This window comes from Phacochoerus africanus, chromosome 7, assembly GCF_016906955.1.
Source record: "Phacochoerus africanus isolate WHEZ1 chromosome 7, ROS_Pafr_v1, whole genome shotgun sequence".
NCBI classification, from domain to species: domain Eukaryota; kingdom Metazoa; phylum Chordata; class Mammalia; order Artiodactyla; family Suidae; genus Phacochoerus; species Phacochoerus africanus.
In genome coordinates, this window is record NC_062550.1 from 85615600 (window position 1) to 85635153 (window position 19554).

Sequence of the window (19554 nt, forward strand, 5' to 3'; positions counted from 1 at the left end):
ATACAGAGGTTCCCAGGCTAGGGGTCTAATGGGAGCTGTAGCCACTGGCCTATGCCAGAGCCACAGCAACTAGGGATCCGAGCCACGTCTGCTACCCACACCACAGTTCACGGCAATGCCAGATTCTTAACCCACTGAGTGAGGCCAGGGATTGAACCTGCAACCTCATGGTTCCTAGTTAGATTCATTAACCACTGAGACATGACAGGAACTCCAAATTTTTTTAAAATTCTGTATAAAATATATAAACCTTCACTTAGGGCTTTTTATCTGGCCAACTCCAGGAGATCGTGGAATCAAAGACCAACCAGTTCTGCCATCCATGAAAAGATGATGTGCTATTTACACAGTTGTAGATAAAAAATATGGCAACACAAAAATTCCAGATGATTAGGTGTAAGATCATGGCAGGTTGAGGGCTGGGTAAGGATTCCTAATCAATTGCTGACTGTAGACTTGGGAACACGCAATATTTATGCCATGGGGTGTAAGTGTGGCATGACCAAATAGTTCACAGACCATTGAAGGACTAGGAAAATGAAAAGTATAAAGGAATCAATAAATACTTAACATTATTATGTCAGTATTGATTTACCAAGGCCATTACTGGATGCTCTGGTTTGTTTCTATAAATAATGATATTTGTTTCCTTCTTCAAAGAGAATGAGGATGGAAGTAAAAGTACTTTTGGCACAATGCAATGATTCCGATTTTTAAAAAAAAACTGTATACACGCATGAATTGTTGTTGTGCCATTTTCTGTCTTGGAAAAGCACTGGCTGGCACCAAGCATGTTTACTTTTATATGTCGAAGGCTCCCATCAACCTCAAACAGATGCAAATCACTTTAACTTGTCATAGTGTTATTTTGTTCATCCTAAAAGTTCAGAAGAGCTTTCCAAACTTTCAAAATTTCTCTCAATTCAGTGAGGAGGAAAATTTAGAACACAGCATTTGAATGTTCTGCCCAGATTTGTCACACACACAAAGAATGAGTGGAAGAGGGTAACACCCTTTCCTACTAAACCTCTGAACTCATCACTATCGCGCTGAAATGACACCAAAAGGTAACAACCCTGAGCCTCGCATCTCCCCAGAATATTGTAATATAAACTACTGCTTATGCTGTATGTCAGATGAAACAATGACATTTTAGAGGCTTAAGAGAAAAAAACAGACAAATCCAGCTTTTAGGTAAAAATGTGCTGAATCTTTAGCACATATCAGTGAAACTGCTAGAATCTGGTGTTCACTTTTTTAAATACCACATTTGAACCTTTCAGCAATTCCAAAATCAACTCCCTCTGGGAAAGATAGTGTGCTTAAAGTTTTTTTTTTTTTAATTTGAAAATGTAACACAAACAGCTAACTAAACAGGCTGCCCATAAAATCAACAGTCTAAGCAGCCCTGAACCCTGAAGTATTTTACAACATCCTTCAAGAAGGCAACATAAATACTTCTTGCCAGCGAGGGAAAATGCCGCTTAACGGTTTTTTTTTTTCCCCTTTCTTTTTTTTTTTTTCCTTCTTCAGGCTTTACAACCATTTTGGTAGTGATTTCTTACATCACAGACTGAAATAATTGGAATAGAGTCAGGTGGTGTCCTTTGACAAGTAAGAAAGTTGTCAAGACAGGATAATCTGTGAATAATGATGGTATAACGACATTCCTTAAACAGGGGGATTCCTAGTGACGTAGCAGTCACTAGAAAGAAGAGCTATATATCTGCTATCCCAGCACTTAAGGGAGGCCTGGCACCCAGTAAGTCACTACTCTTTCGCCAGCCAGAGAAAAGGCAGCACCCAAGCCTGGATGTGCTTTGACAACAGTAACTATTTTTAAAAGGCAATAATAATAGCTAGTACTTATTGGGCATATGCCCTGTGGTAAGGGCTACAGCGAATCACCTCATTTAATCTTCATGATTAACCTGTAGGGTAAATGCCATAATTACCCCCATTGTACAGATGCGGAGACTTGGGCTAGGGAGGCTAAACACCTTGCCAAGATTTTGTGCTACCAAGCAGCCAGACCATAACCCCAACTCAAGCTGGACTCCAGTGTTAACCCCGCACTGCGCTCTCTCTTCTGCATTTCTTCCTTGATATTTACGTACTCCAACCTGCCAATTTTAAGTTTGAGACAGGAGTGGCTCTGTGCACAGCAGGAAGTAGGAAGGCATGCAAAGCTCGCTATTGACCTGAACTCTACTCCGCCACTCCTGCAGGAAATTTCAACCTCTTTAATAAGCATTTCCTGCTTTGCCATTTTGCTCATAGCAACATACAAAGATGAAGGAAATATGCTACCTGCCCTCAAGGAACTTAATTTTTAGTGGGAAAGTTAACATTCACATAATGTTTAGAGCACAGCAATGCTCTAACGAAGGTGGACGCAGAGTAGATTCAGAAGCCAGAACAGACTGTTTAATGTTGCTGTCAAGTTCACCAAAAAAGGGCCCTTGAAACAGTAGGCTCTCTTTCACACCACTCTGCCAGGTAAATGTGTAAGGGTGATCACATGCAACTATAACAACATTATGAGGTGGGAGCTTTTACCCCACCCTTTCATTTTACAGGGCAGGAAACTGAGCAGAAAACAATGTAATGATTATCAATGGGCACAGAATTCTGTGTGGGAAGCTGGAATCCAAGCTAGGTATTCAAACCCAGGTCCTCTGAGAAATAGAAGTGAGGCTGGATTTTAGGAGAAAGGATTTCATTAGGCGAAATACCTATGTGGAAAGAAATAGAGGTTCAGGGAAGCTGGGGGAGGCCATCAGAATGCAATGCAACTCTGACCCCAATGAACCAGAGGGAGAGAGACATTTGGGTAGAAGCATCCTAGAATACAGTTTAAGGAAAGCTCAGCAGAGCCACTGAGAGACGAGTCCTTGAGCCAAAGCTGGCCAATAATGGAGTCTTGCATTTCCGAGGAATTGGATCTGCCTTGGTATCCCCACCATTTGAGCTATGGGAGGGACCTGTCAGGGGCCAATCCACTATGGCCAGAGGAATGAATGGATCATACTGGAAAAAAATGGGCATTCTCACTATAACCATGTAAAAGATAGGATGAGGGAGTTGCTGGAAAAACTAAAGAGGCTGGGCAGACCAACACTGTGCCACTGTGCCCAGACTATACACCTCTCACCTTGTTAAAGAGGCAATGACTCCACTAGGAACATAAATCCCTTGAAAAGTATACCTTATCCTTTGGTTTTAAAAGTCACATCCAAAAGCACTGAGTTGATTGCATGATACTCTGCTTGGCTCCCAGAGATGAAAGACTGGCCTCTCACTCTCTTGGAACTTGAACTTGTGATTCCCCCAAAATAAAGAGATAATCAGAGTTGATACTGAGACATCTAAATCATCCTCCACAATTTCACGTCTCCAGGCCAAGCCAGCAAAATAGCTAGAGCACAACCTTTTTAACAGGTAAAGAGTTGACATCTGCTGGGCCTTCTCTTCAATCATCCACTGCTCTTTTTTTCTTTTTTCTTTTTTCCGTTTTGCACTTTTTAGGAGAAGGTCAATGCTGAGGTAGAACTTTATCCTGTACAATAGGCTAACGTTCCACGATGGACAGTATTTTCCAAGCATTTTTAATAGAGTGCCAGGCTTTCCTTAGAGTTTATGTCATATAATACTTAAATTGTTTGTAGTGGGTGGAGCTGGAAACATGGTCTATTGAAAATATCACTGCTTCCTTCCTAAAATTTAAAAGGCCTATTATCCTTCTTTTAGATTCTGTCTCTTAGGCAAAAATCTCATAAAGATAGGCTGGGAGACTATAAGGGCTTATAATACCCACAGGGTTAGCTTTTGCCAAATGAACACTGTGCTACTAGACCTCTATCAATAACCATACCAATAGGACTCAGCCCACATTGCGATAAGGGAGGGCACGCACTTCCCTGGTTTAGAGTCTTTCTTACCCTCTAAACCATCATTTAGAGTCATGTGGGATCATGGGAAGCTCATGACATTATCAGTTATTATTATTGGAAATAGATGGACTTTGAGGCACTAGATAATATTTTACCTCCTGGGAGGCAGTATGGCAGACTGGCTCACTGGTGAGCTCCAGAATCAGAAGGAATGGGTGCAAATTCCAATCATGGTCACATCTTCACCATAAGAAACTAGGCAAGTTGTTTAGCCTTTATAGGCTTCATATTCCATAAAGGTAAGATGGGCAAGACACTGGTACCCATCTCCAAGAGAACTATGAGAATTAAATAAGAAAATATATACAATTAGCACATTATATAATACAGTGCCTAGCACATAAATGTTTAAGTGATAGAACTGTTATTCTTTTATTAAGATAATAAATTGTTTTACTACTAGTTCCAGGTCTATCAGTTTGTTCCTATGTGACCTCAAGCAAGTCACTAAATCTTAGGGAGCCTCAGACTGTGAATGAGACTGATGCAAACATCCTCTCAGGAGGTTGTTAGGAAGATTCACTGAGATTACTGTGTAAACTGTAAAGTGTGTGCAAATTTTATTCAACTATGATTGCTGTTATTTGCACTCAGTGATCTTAATCAGAAAGTGTGCCAAGAGATATCAGTGGAATGTGACCCCTTCAGGGCACTTCCCAGCTTCCTAAATATCTGTGTGCAGTACACACTGTGTAATAATGCGGATGACAAATTAACCCCTATCAAACCTATTTCCTCATGAATCCTTCAGAGGTAAATTTCCTCAACCAACCCCAGTGAGCTAGAGAACCAACGCTTTTTTTTGTAAATAAGCTTACCTTCCCTGGTATCAATAGGAAACAGTATTTACTCACTACTGTTTTCCTTTCAAAAATCTGTCTAGTTGCATACTAGAAACAGTTTCAGCTGGTTTGTTTGTCTTGGACAAGCTGTTGAAGTGAAAAGTTTTTGCTTGGCTGAATGTGGGACAGTTTCATAACCCTTCAAGAAGTGCATCGAAGGTGGGTGCCAGCTCCGACGCCTGCTTCCAACATGCCTCCGCTTGCCACCCATTGTCAAGGGTGGCCGGCATCATTAAATTAAGACAATAAGCAAAGCAACAGATGCAACTGAGACTAAATCCCTGAGTGCTTTTGTTTTGTCACTGTCATTGTCTGCAACAAAGAAGTCACATGTGAGAGCCTGGGAAGAGAGCCAAATGCAAACCAGACGACATCCCAGCTGGTTTTGAATGGCCTCCACGGTACGCCTGTGTGCATGGGAACCATGCTATTTGGAGCAGTGTCAGCTTTATCAAGAGAGTTTCTGTCCATGACTTCGCTGTGATGCTGAGACAGACCCAGAAGAAATAGGCCAGAGGATCCCTCCACTCAGACTTTACACTCTACACCTCTGCTTTGAGAGAAAAGAAAGAATCTCTCTGCTGGGAAAAAGGATGAGCTCTATACAGTTGGCCAAGCTAATCTCAATCCTTTTTGCTACAGCTCTCATGAATTTGAAGAAGGAAGCACAGAAGATACCTGAATTTTTTTCTTCTGGAAATCTGGGATTAATTTGGCTTGAGAGGAAGAGTAGAAATTAAATACCTCACATGCTTTTTTTAAACTTGTTACTATTTCATCCTGAAGTATTTTTCTAGTTTGGGCTTTATCCAGATACTTACAAATTTTCTTTTTATAAACCAATATGCCTCTTTAACAGAAAAAAAAAAGAGATAAAACCCAAATTGGAGTATTTTTAGACCTTTTAGTTCATTTGGTTACCCAGTTTGGTAGAGTGGTAGTATCTTTAATCATAGCAACTGTGGGGGTTTGATGAGCCATATTGAGAGGTCTATTGAGAATTGAACAGAAATGTTTCAGGAGTTTGGGACAATAGTGATTATATTCTGTGGCCCTCTATGTTTTTCTTCCATTTTTCTGGAGAACTCCTTTACAGAAGCAGAATAAGATGTAAGATTAGGAATACAAATTTACTGGTAGCTTAACAGCAGATGCTTTGTAGAACAACAATTGCATATTAAGTGAATTTGGTAAAAGTTGTGCAAGATTTCGGGATAAGGTGCCAGGGTATTTTTCCTTTTTGGGGCCGTACCTGTGGTACGTGGAAGTTCCCAGGCCAGGGATTGAACCCTCACCACAGCAGCGGCCCAAGCTGCTGCAGTGACAACACTGGATCCTTAACCTACTGTGCCACAGGAGAACTTCCAAAAGTGCTAGAATTTTAAACAGAAGGCATTTCAAGCTGTCTTATACAAATGCCCAGTTTCCTCTCACAAGTTTTTTTTCCCAGTGGCCACTGAGCTAGATATTTTAATAAACATGTTTACACAATGATGTCATCTTCCTTCTATTCAGTTGGTACAGGATACTGACTATCAACTTACAAAGTGCTAACTGCTTTTATAAAAGACTTCATGGTAATTCTAATGTTCTAGGTAAAGCTGAAAAATACGTGTAAGAAAAATTACCAAATCCCTATAAGGTCTTAGCCAATAGGTGTCCTTTCCAGGGACTGGAATTGATTCTGCCCCAGCTTCTTACCCTCTCTAGTTCTCAGGTCTGAGCAAGCTCCAAGGTCCCTTACAGTGATCTCTGAACTTCTAACACTGACTGTGGCTGAGTGGTCATTTCCATAATCAGAAGAAAGAATGTGGAAATGCCAGTCACCATGATAAAAATTCTTGGTTTTCGTCTTGATGGAAAATGTTCCTGAGAAAAGGGACCCTGGATCCTTGAACCTCATTCTGTACCAATATTTATCCACTACATCCTCCTATGAGGGCCTCCTGACTATAAGTGAAATCAAGAAAAGCAGCACATGATGTTTATGCATGCAAATGTCATTTCCTTCTGGATTGTATTTTACATTTTATTTGTCTAAATAAATGCTGCTACTTAAGTATACTCAAGGATAAAATAGTAATTACTGAAAAAGCATAATGACTTGATTCTGCACATTATCAGAGGGTCCACTATATTCACTCATTCATTCATTTGTTCCATTCATTCTATAGCTATTTAATGAGTACCTGAATGTTCTAGGTATTGCTCTAGACATGAGGTTAAACAGTGAGTAGACAGACAAGTCCCTATGATCACAGGGCTTCTACTCTAAGCAAAACTCAATATTCCTTGGATTATAGCATTGTTTGTTGGTAGGTAAATGGTGGCACCAAAGGAAGGAACTCAGAATTTTTAATCCAAGGATGGTTACTTTCCAACAAAGACGGAATAATAATCATAAAAGTGAAGGAGTAAATAACAATAGGTAATATTTAAATAGTGCTTACCATGTGCCAGACCTATTATAAGTGCTGTTATGTTCTAATTCTTTAGTGCTTAATCCCAGAAGGTGGAAACTATTATTATCCTAGTTAATGGATGAAGCTGAGACATAAGAGACTGTCACTTGCACAACTTTACATAGCTAGGAAGTGGAACAGCTAGGCTTTGAACACAGCGCAAAATGTCTCTAATTTTACAGATTCTAAATCAACTACAAAACTTCCCAATCTTCTACTTCTAAAACTATGCCTCTCTCTAAAGAAGAAAAGAAAAAAAAAATTAAAAGAAATATCTTCTTTTTACCAAAACTGAAACAGAACAAAATACAATAAAATAACAGAGGATGATACCAGAATGTGATTTTTTTTTCCTCACTAGGAAAGCATGTTCTAGGCCAGAAGACTGATTGTAAAGGATCTTCTTCCTGCCAATGAAGTATGATAGCAGCAGATGAATAAAAACACATTTTTTGTGTGGTTACAAAGCAATCTGTGGTCCCCATGCCATCAAGGATAAATAGAAGTAGCCTGAATGAAGTTTAGATAAACTAGAAACTAAGGGCCCATCCACTTACACTGACTTTCTCAGAAAAACCAGGACCAAGCTGTCTATTAAATTGCCTGGTGAGGCATAAGATATGAAAGATTGAGATTCAGCGTTAGAAATAGATAGGTAGGATACATAACGCTTCATCAAATTAATGTCACTTTTTCTCCATTATTTTTAGGAAGTACATTTGAAGAACACAAGCAGAGGGAGTTCAGGAAACAAGAACTACAGAATGTAGGAAGACCTTCCTGAAGAGTGAAGAATGACATGCCACTGGCAGGATCCTTTGCTCTGCACGAGTTACCTGTTAAACACCAGAAGACCTACCAAAAAAAAAAGTTTGAAAACATTTCAAAAGATGGGCATTCCCCCCAATGAAATACACAAGTAAACATTCCAACATTGTCTTTAGGAGTGATTGTTAAAAGCTTTGCACCTTGCAAAAATGGTCCTGGAGTTGGTAGATTGCTGTTGATCCTTTATCAATAATGTTCTATATAGAAAATATACATATATATATATATACATATACATATATGTATGTGTGTGTGTGTGTGTGTGTGTATATATATATATATATGTATGTGTATATATATATATATATATATATATATATATCTTAGTCCCTGCCTCTCAAGAGCCACAAATGCACGGATGTTGTACAGATCCAGTTGCACTAAATTTGTCTCCGAATCTTGGCTGCTAGAGACATTCGTTCAGCAGCCTTGTATAAGTGGTTTATTAATTTTTTTATTTGCACTTCTTTCTACACAACACAGGCTGTTTGTTTTACAGTGTCTGATAATCTTGTTCATCCATCCCACCCATCTCCCTTCATCACCTTCATATTTGCCAAATCTGGCCTCCTCAATAGCAGCAGCAAGCAGTCAAGTAGCACACCAATTTTTAACCCACAAGATTCCATCTGTGGCATTTGTACCAAATATAAGTTGGATGCATTTATTTTAGACACAAAGCTTTATTTTTCCACATCTTGCTAAAGAAAAATGCAAGTAGTTACAACTTTGAGGCCAATCATTTTAGGCATATGTTTTAAGCATAGAAAGTCTCAAACTCTCAATGGTTCCTTCAAATGATGAGTTAGTGTGCGACCTGATTAGTAACTTCTCTCTTTTTATTTTTTCCATATAGAGCACTATGTAAATTTAGCATATCAATAATACAGGATATATCAAACAGTATGTAAAACTCTGTTTTTTAGTACAATGGTGCTATTTTGTAGTTTGTTACATGAAAGAGTCTGGCCAAAATGGTAAAAGGTGAAAGCAAAACAAAAGAGGAAGCCTGGAGCCAAAGGTGACGCAGAGGGGAAGGGTACTAAAAATCCAATTGTCTAGGAAAGAAAAGTTCCCCCAATAATGCCTTCCAAGAGAAATATGACACAAAGTACACTGATGCAAATTTGGCAAGTCCAGAGAGGAGTAGAAAAAGCAGAAAGCTAGGAATTTAACAGTCCTGGTTTCTTATTCTCACTGAAAAAACAAGCATCTGCTGACTCTGCCATGGACTCACCACTGTATGACCTTAGGCAAGTCACTTCACCTCTCTGTGCCTCAGTTTCCTCATCTGCAAAATGGGGGAAATATGTCATCTGCCTACCTCACAGGGGTGGTATGAGGATTAAAAAGATAAAGCTCCAAAGTTTTATCCTAAGTTGCTAAGAGGGCAACAAGATCAGAACCCTTAAGTTGCTAGGATGAAAGGAATTCTATAAAAAAACCATTCACGGTGTAGCTAGAAAATTGATTATCTGAATGCTCCTGAAATGCCAGTTCTTGTCAGTGAACCTATTCAAGTAGCTATCCAACTAACTAGTTGTTAAAAGCTAACATCTCAAGCTCTTTTAAAACATTGTTCAAAATAACTTAGAAACATTTGATTTTTGAATTCTGCATTAGGATTTACAAATACAAAGTGAAAAGAAGGAAGGGAAAAGAAAAAAGAAGAAAAATAAAGATTTCTATCAGTAAAAGGATGATTACTCCACTTCTTAGCACTTACTGACTCTTCCAGGTAGTTACTAATAATCTAATAATATTTCTTTTAATATTATAAATGACACTCTATTAATTTTGAAAAACACAGTTATTCCTTCTCTTTCTTTAGACAATCTAAAGAAATGGCCCAAATTTCAAATATTGAACTAGTACAAAGTCACAGATTTACTTTAATGAATTTTGTTCTCATCCTTGTACATAGATTTTTAAATTTCTTTGTTAAAATATGCTTGACTAGAGTTGCTAGTTGAGAGACAAAATTTCCTAAACAACTAGTAATTTCCCTTATGTCTGCTTAGGACAGTGGCCTCTAGTCTAGGGATGTGTCTTATCCATTCAATTGAAATTGGTCAGTAAAATCCAATGATGAAGACAGGTCCATGATGACCTGGAAAGTATTTCCTGTCTATACATCAAGATTTTTTTTTATTAAAACATTGCATCATCCATCATTCAGATTTTTAAATCTGCTTTAGAACTTTCTGGTGAAAAACAACCAGGCTTGATTATTTCATACAAATTATATCTCTTTTATTCTTGGACATGTACATGGAAAACAAAAAATAGCATCTTAGTTTTCATCCCACTGATTTACCTCAAAGTTCAGAGGCCAGTAAAAGGGGAAAAAAAAAAAAGACTTCCTGGATCTTCGAACATATGCAAAAAGAAGGCCAATTTAACGAGCGCCCCTGCTCAGCCAACTGGTATTTTAACCTCAGTCTACAGCGTTATTTGAATTCACTCCTCTGACATGCTGAGCTATGTTCTGATCACTGTAGACAGATGTAAAATAACCATAGGTCATTTTTGCTCTTCATCTGTTTTCTAGAGGTATGGGTTCTGTGGAATGAGATGCTGGGCTCACTTTCCCAAAGTGGCACTTCTGGGTTTTATTTCTTATTCCTAATATGTACCATTTAAAATTATTAACTCCATTTAAAATTATTAACATATTTTTTTAAAGTATGAAAACAACCTTCTGCAGACCTATACATTTCCAGACATAGTTAGATATGGTAATTCTAAGAGTGTCTGTGACTTACTTGATTCACTTAATAATTCTATTCAGAGCCAAAAATGCCCCAGTAAGGAAAGCTTAAATATGCAAAACTGTATTACCTTTCTTAACTTTCCCGACACATAGTCCTCACTAGCTGTATCATAAATTAGCTAATTAAAAATTAACTAATTATACTAACCCACTGTCTTATTTTCAAATGAATTAAAACCAGAACACAAATTTCTGTCAAGTCCAAAATTCAGTTGATCACTGTAACAGCAGAACAACCCAATATTGACAGAAGGAAGCACATAAAATTATACAACTCAAAACTTTATAAGCTTTGCTTTAGAATTTTAAGATGAGGCAATATCAAGATGTTTATATAAGAGCTATAAACACTGGTAAGAATGAGCATTCAATTTATGGGTTGATTTCCAATTTAATTGACAATACTGAATACCTAGGTCAAATTTCTGTTCTCACTTCCCCCAGTAGCATAATTTTATTATTTGAACATTTTAAGATGAGGAAGATCCACTAAAAAAGTTAAAGCATCTTTTCATCAGAATCCACTCTTCTAGAGATAAAGAAAAACACTCAATACCCGCCCTATGCGTGCATGCTCACACACACACACACAACTATATGCACACATGCTCACACACACACACAAACATATGTACACACACTCAACCTGAGTCCAGCGGAATACAGAGAATAAATCACTTCCTTGAAAAATCTTATTTTAAAAAAAAAAGCCTGACTTCCCTTGAGACTCCTTCCCCTCCCTGGAATGTCAATGTTTGTGTATATGAAACCATCTCATGCACTGTGGCTCCAGGGTTTCTGTTACTAGTTTATGCACTTGGGAGAAAATTTAAAATGGAAGATGTAGCACATTTTGCTTTCCCATTTATTGTTTGGCCAGCTATGCCAATGTGGTGCTATTGTTTCTTTAAGAAAGTACTTGACTAAAAAAAAAAAAAAAAGAAAGAAAAAAAAAGAAAAAAAAGAAAGCATAGACATATTTTTTTAAAGTATGAAAAAAAACAATTCTATAGATAGACGGCTTAATAAAATAGCATTAGGTCTAGTCACCACCACCTTTCAACATTTTATCACTGACAGGTAGTGTTCTGTTCACCAAATTGTGAGTTTGGGGGTGCAAGGGCAGAAGACGGAAATTTTTTTAAGTTAGAAGGCTCCATTATTTTGTTGGCTCTCGAACTCAACAAAATTAGCAATATATTATTCAATCTGAACACCTTGATTCAAGAGTATGGAGTATAAATAGGAAAGAAAATAAAAAGACTTTATAGGCAAATGGCAGAACTAAAAAAGATAAGTTACTTGTTGATTTGTGTGTGTGTGTGTGTGCGCGTGCTCTGCTCTAAAAATTCAGCAAGTGGAGAAAATAAAAATAAAAGAGAAAAATGCATAGATTCACCTGCTAAAATAGCTTCTGCCACATGCCCCTTAAGTAATTCTTTGGCATTTACTGGCTTATAGAAGATATACTCCCTTCATCTAAACATCTCAAAGAGCAGTAGCTCTCATAAAAAGCAATCACTGATCTCATTGGAGAGTGTTGGAAAGTGTTTCCTTCTGAGATGGGGGTTATCTACTGATAAGGAAAGAGAAGAATTTATGAGAAATTGTTGAAAGAGATGGCTAACAATCTGTGAAGATTTTTTGTTTTTGTTTCTGTTTTGTTCTTTTACTTTATACAGTCTTTATGAATATCTTAATGTTCAAAAAATGACTTGGTTTTTTCCTTCTTTTTTTTATATTGGAATGAGGGATGATAAGTTAAACCCACATAGACTCTTTAAAACTATAGGCTAGATAGGAATGTATGTTTGATTTGTTGAAGCTATAATCAGACTATTTAAAGTGTTTTTGCTATTTTTAATCTTGAAAGATTGTACTAATTTATTAGAGACAGATCCTATTTGGCTCTCTTCATAAAGAAAGAGCATCCCTGCTCAAATCTCCTGGGCTTTCCCATCAATGTTTTCAAAAGATAAATCTGATTTATGCATCATTATGGTATTGCTTATTTTTAAGTTTTCAAATATACAAAGCATGATTCTTTATACCCTTGTCTTGCAGTGATCATAAAGTCTAGACTCTGAAGGGGCAAAAACAAGAGGAAATTTTTGTTGATTCTTTGTTTTTGGTTTGTTGTTTGTTTTCAATGCTAATGTTTAATCCTATAGTACATAGGAGCTTATTGCTAAGTTAATATTCTAGAAGACTTTCCTGTTAGATATTAGAACCTGATCCATGGATATCTTTTTTGTGTGATTGCTATTTTAAAAAAAGAGATGAGAAGACTATCTGAGCTTTAAGTGCATATAGTACAGGATAAAGGTATAAACTTAAATAACCAAATCCTGTCTGGAACAATACTTTTTGTAGGAAGCTTCTCAGAGATGAAACAGAGGCCCAGGGAATTTTTGAAACTGTCTTTTTTCCTGTCAGTCCTTATTCATTTAGTATCTGCCTCGAAATTTTAAAGAGGGCTGACAAAGCTGAAACCCTAGAATTAAAGGGACCTCTTTTAAATCATACATTTCACATGTTGCTTCTTAATTTATGATGCCACGCTGATCTTAAACATGGTCCCCTTTCTCCACATTCTTCAGTTGTCATTGATGAGATATTTCAAGAAAAAAAAATTTAATTAAAAAAATAAAATACAAAAATCCAAATGTTACTGCCCCGTTGAAATGTAAGATACAGTTTCTCCTATTTCAGCCCTGCTGAATCACCTGTCCCTTCAAAATCACCTTTCACAACCCTCAGAATCTGCCTTTTTTTAATTGCCCAGGGCTCTCTGTATCCTAGAGGTAAACATGACTCATTTTCTTTTACCTAAAATGCACTGATGTAAAAGTAGGAAAAAAGAAAACAGAACACGAAAATCCCTTCCAAACCACCCACTGGTCCCACTCACCTACGCATAGCAGAGTCACTACTGTTAATCCCTTAATCTGATTTTGTTTGGATATTTATCCTGTACCTGCTGCTAAACACACTGCAGGAGGGACTCTGAAACCTCAAGCCACCTACTCACCTCTCTTATCTGTGTCTGTGTATTATTAAAATGTCTATTCAAATATCAAAAACTTTCTAACATCATGCAGCTTGTATTCAGTTTACCTAAAGGCCCCAAATACCATGTCAGATCTCTTCTGCTAAAAGAGCTAATGAACTATGAAAACGTGAATGACATCATGTGTTTTGCTTCATTTGTTTTTATCAAATTTATAGGCCAAGTGTGATTTAAAAAACTTACAGACACTGAATTAATCTTCCCTGCTACTTGGAAACCAGAAAATAATGACTGGTCATTCATTATATCTTTCTTAGTTCAAAAGCACATTTTTTACCAAATTAAATCTGATTGTATTTGAAATGATTCAATTCATTTATGCAGAGGAATATCAATCCTAATGACTTCTAAAAATGTAACTAACTGAATCATTACTTTACATTTATTGTTTAATAAGCATATTTTGAAAATGTATGGCTAGAGCGTCATAATAAAATGATATATCTTTCTTTAGTAATTACATTAAAAATAATCATGTTTGATTAATTAGTTCTTTTGGACAATGTTGGTGTAATGTGTCATTACTTAAGAATTCTCTTGTTATAGAGCATTTTTATTAATTAAGGTCATTGCAACAAATAAACATGAAAACTTACCCAGAAAATAATACTAATCATACAGCAGAATGGAGATATCTTATAGAATTTACAGATTATATTTAAAAATAAATGTTTCAAAGAACTTGTACAAACTATGTAATAGATGTATGAATTGTACAATGTATGCATTAACAATAAAGCAGGTTTGAGTAACCAGTCCTACTCACTGTAACCCAACAGTGAGTTATAATCCATGACACAAACCGTTTGGGAAAAGATTTTGTATCACGTAGGGTACCTAATATACAACTAGCATTTAATACACTCACATATTGAGAGTTGTTATAAGAATGTGGCCTCTCGATATTGAGTTTTTATTTCTATGAGTCTTTCATATTCTTTACTGAATAGATACGTGAACATCAAACTCACAGTAGGATTTGTAGAAGCACAAGGTGGAAAATTAGTAATTTTCCTCTTATTGTTTGAAAGTGTCTCATTCTGTTTCCATTCTCTTAAACCCTCCATGAGTTATTTGGAAAGTTACCTAAATGAAAAAGGGCTCACCAGCTTTGTACTTGATTTTAAGGAACTAGTAACATTACTGGAGTTTCCTGTATTATTTCCCACCTGGGCTCGCCACTACTCCCAACTTCACTCACCCAAAGCCTCCGTGGCTCTCCCTAGGACCACAGGAGGACTAACCTCCTCGTTCTGCTTGTGCTCAGCATAACACCTCCTACGGCCACGAGCTTCTAACTGCATTGCTTCTCTCTACCATCTCACTGGAAATACTTTTCTCCCTTCACACGTGTGTGCACGCATTTGCATACGCACATGTGCGTGCAGAGAAATGGCTAATCTGGACACAGCCTTTTCATTAAAGATGTCGCGGATGGTGAAGTGAGGGCAGAAAACAAACAGCTCCCCACGTCAAACATCACTGTTATCTAATAAGATCCCTTCCTCCCTTCTGCAAATTCTCCCCGGAATTACTAATTATCCAACCCTTCATCCTCTCCCTTAGAAAAAGCTTGCAAGAAAATTCTACTACCACATTCTTATGCAGATCAGTCTTTCTCCATCACAGCTTCACCCACAGTGGGGATGGAGGCAGGACCACTCAACTTTTTTTCATTGATATGCCGAAAGTTGTTTTTTTCCTAAATAAAAGAGCATTTCTGTCCCTAAGAGAAATTCTGCCTTCCTTCAAGATCATCTAGGTCAAATTATATCCTCTTTTAAAAAACTCAGTATGTTTTCTTTCCTGTAAGATCTGTGTAGGAGAGAATCACGAACACCTCAGCAACGGTTAACATTTGTAATATTAGTAATATTGACTTACGATATGTCAGTCATTATACCAAGGGGTTCATCTGTGTGATCTCATTAGTCATTATAAAAACCCTGTGAGTCAGGCAGTATCATTTTACAGATGAGGAAATGGAGGCTCAAAGATATTATTTAACTTACTGAAGTCAAGGCAAGCTTGAATCTGGGTCTGAAGACATCAAAACCTTTGTTTTCACCGCTTCACCATTCATGCTTCAATCCAGACATAAAGACAGTCGCATATACTGACTGATACATTCTTGCTCAGATTTGGTTGTACATGCTAGAGGCAGAAATAGAACTAATTGGACCTTCGAGTGATAAACTATTTTGGAAAATGATGTTATTAAGATAAATCAGCATCTCTGCTTAATAACTAGTATATCTAACTGGGCTTTTAACCTTACCTACCACCATTCCTCTACTGTTCACACTGTAATGCTGGCTCATGATGGTCCTTCCCATTATGTATGGAATACCTAGTGGTAAACCAATCTCAGTGAAGAAGAGAATGTCTTGAGCCCTTATACAGTCCAAAAACAAACCATTTCTACATAAATAAAACTAGAAGCTGATCATAAAGAATCTTGCCAAGAGCTCTGGCAAATACACCTACTGTTCTCTTGACAGCTTGTCATAATCTGTGTGGTCTCAAGGGACAGAATTGAATAAGGGCTTCCACGGTCAAAAATGAGGACTCAGAGTTCATGTTCCTATAACCCTGTCCTTCAAAAAGGCCCTAGTTATCCCACTCTAGTGATTCCCAGTGGGTACAGCTAGCCCTAGATGGCATCTTGGAAATGTGCAGGAACATTTGGGGTTGTCAATCACAATGATTGAGGGGGCCATTATGGGTATTTATTGGGCAGAGGTCAGGGTTCTAAACCCTTCATGTAGATGACAAACCGACTTATAATTATCTAAGCCTAGAATATAGCTCCAACTTGCTTATGAACGCCAAGTACTTTTGCATGATTTTAATATAATCTTAATTTTCCAAAATGCTACCATTGCCAATCAAGGGGAAAGTATTGTTTTCTAATAGAATTGGGCTTTGGAATTTTTATCTTGTAGTGCATGTTATTTTACTATAAACTGTTTTCATTCTACTTTATATTATAGTTCAGGCATCATTTTTATTTTTATTGAAACTGTATATGTATTATCTGTGAATTTCACTTGGGGATATTAAAGGGTGTATCATAAAATATCTGCTATAAAATGGGAACCTTTGAGTCTGATAAGGCTGAACCACCAGGCTATGTACAGCAGTTATGATCCTCCCTGAGTCATAGTGGTAGCTGGATGGCAGAGCCTTTGCCCTCTTCCCAGAGAGGCATTTAAATTATAAAGCTGAGGTGAAAGCTGGTGTCTTCCTCACCTGTTTATGGATAGAGACTAAACCTCCTTGGGATCCAATAAAGGATAATGGTTATGGTTAATAGAACATCTGGTTTCTAAATGTTCTTTCCTTCACCTTGTGATGTGATGAGACAATTTTGAAAAGAATAAAGCAATCACTAAAAACAGAAACAGATGTAAATTGGATTTGAGACAATAGCAACAGTGCATCAGAAGTAAAATCTGACCTTGGATTTAAAGTCAGGTTGGAAATGTGGCCTAGAAAGGAGGTTTCTCTTTTTAATGGTTACTACCAGGAAAGTTGAGGGTTGGGTAACTGTCCTATAACTTTCTAACTCCACCTTATTTACTGAACTCAGTTGCTCCTGCTTAGCCCCCAACCTCCTCCAGAAGAAGCAGTAGGGAGAGTCTCGCCAAATGGAAATCCGAGGGGTTCATAGTCTCTACTCATGGTAACTTCTCTATGTAAGTGCTGTGGCTGAATCTATAATTTCACCCTACAAACATGGAACTCTCCTTCCCAACCCCAAGTATCTAAAAGATGTGAAAGAGAGACAGACAGACAGAGACAGATGGAGAAAGTGCTCCCCTAGAGAGGGAAGGAGACAGCAGTAATAGGGGCAGAAATGATACCTGGCATTGTACTCTCTCACTCTACTTGGCCCAGATCTTATAATTTAGCTACCCTTCTAGAACCTAAAATAATAAAAAATAGGGTTACCCCAAGACCAAACTTCCCTCTCTATTTTTTCTACCTCTCTCTCCCCTTTAAAGGTCTTTTGGAAATGGAAACATTTTCATCTCCTCCTATAGCCAAATAAATTCGTAGACTGTTTATACTGAAAAGTCTCTTCTGGTATCTCTAGACTTCGCTGCTATAGTAAAAGATACAATGAAATAATTTAATACATATTTATGCTAGAAGGTACTAAATATTTGTTTGCTCTCATATCCATTTCCCAACATTCCCTTCATCTGCTCCATTTCATAAGGAACTACATTGACTAGCTTCTCTGTTCTCTGATTTTTATGTAGGCTTGGCTAATAGGAAGCACTAACAAAAATGGAAGGCAGGAGGAAGGAAGAGGCCAAGGTATTTTGCCCCCTTTCTTTTTGCTTCAAGTAGCATCTTCGGCAGTAATTACAGACCCTGCCCTGCCTCCACAGACCCTTGGAGCAGCACCCTGTTCCCCCAGTGGACCTAGATCCATCCAGAAGGCTTTTCTTAGTTGGAAAGACCTCTTCCTTTTGTGTCTCTCTAGTCCTAGGAATAGTAGTGACTTCCTGATGTAAATCTCTGGGTTGATGCCCTTCTCTTATTTGGCTGCTCATCTCTTCCCGCCCTTGTATTAAATCCCCTATGTGGAAAATATCTAGAAACATTTCTGCTGCCCTCTCTGAACCTTAACTAATACCCAGAGGAATAGCATTGTGGTAAGAAGTGCTGAAATCAGGCACATGTAGGTATGTCTGACACTTCTAGCTGGGTGCTTTAGACAGATTAAAACAAATTCTGTGAGGTTCAGTTTCCTCTTATGTAAAATGGTACTAATACCAATGACAACAATAATAATAATAATAATACTTAATGCATATTGGTATTTGAGGATTAAAGAGTATCATGCAGTAATTTCTAAATTTCTAGATTTCTCAAAATTGTAAAAATTCCCAAAGATAAAAGTATTTTCAAGAAATTGAAATAGGTGGCAGGGTTTCCCTTGTGGCTCAGCAGTACCGAACCCAACTGGGATCCATGAGAATGTGGGTTTGATCTCTGGCCTCACTCACTGGATTAAGGATCTGGCATTGCTAACAGCTGTGGTGTAGGTAGCAGACATGGCCTGGATCCTGAATTGCTGTGGCTGTGGTATAGGCTGGCAGCTGTGGGTCTGATTTTACTCCTAGCCTGGGAACTTCCACATGCCGTGGGTGCAGCCCTAAATAAAAAGTAAAAAAGCCAAAGAAAGAAAGAAAGGAAGGAAGGAAGGAAGGAAGGAAGGAAGGAAGGAAGGAAGGAAGGAAGGAAGAGGTGGCAAAATCTTTATTGGACTAAAATAAGGACATCTTAAAAATCAAGCATTACCATCATGCAATTAAAAGTGAATATATTTTAATAACATGGTATGGATATAATCTCAGAATAAAGACAAGCTTTTATGAAAACTCGTAAGTTTTCCTTTTCATCTTTTTAGTTTCTCTATGGCTAGATAAAAACACTGGCACAGTCCAGCACCAGTCTGCGCCTCAGCTCTTGTTTGGTGTGGTTCCTGACATTTGTATGATTACTTTAGGTGTCACTACTTCTATTGATACTATTAGGAATGAGAGTGTTAATTAAGGATCTAAGATATCCAAGGTACAATTTTCTCCAGTGGCTTTGTCACACCCTTTTC

At 37.6% G+C, this 19554-nt stretch overlaps 1 protein-coding gene across 4 annotated transcripts in view; it reads left to right on the forward strand.

Annotated features, from left to right (window-relative positions):
- IGF1 (insulin like growth factor 1) overlaps nucleotides 1-19554 on the forward strand; it is a 133678-nt gene that overhangs the window by 63587 nt on the left and 50537 nt on the right. For 3 of the 4 annotated variants that reach the window (XM_047788165.1, XM_047788164.1, XM_047788167.1), the window contains one exon: nucleotides 7968-8189. The exons of the other annotated variant lie outside the window; for it this stretch is intronic. In XM_047788165.1, the coding sequence (XP_047644121.1) occupies nucleotides 7968-8027 (60 nt within the window). In that variant the 3' untranslated portion in view covers nucleotides 8028-8189. Of the gene's footprint in view, nucleotides 1-7967; nucleotides 8190-19554 lie in introns of those variants that run through there. 4 annotated transcript variants of the gene reach the window in all.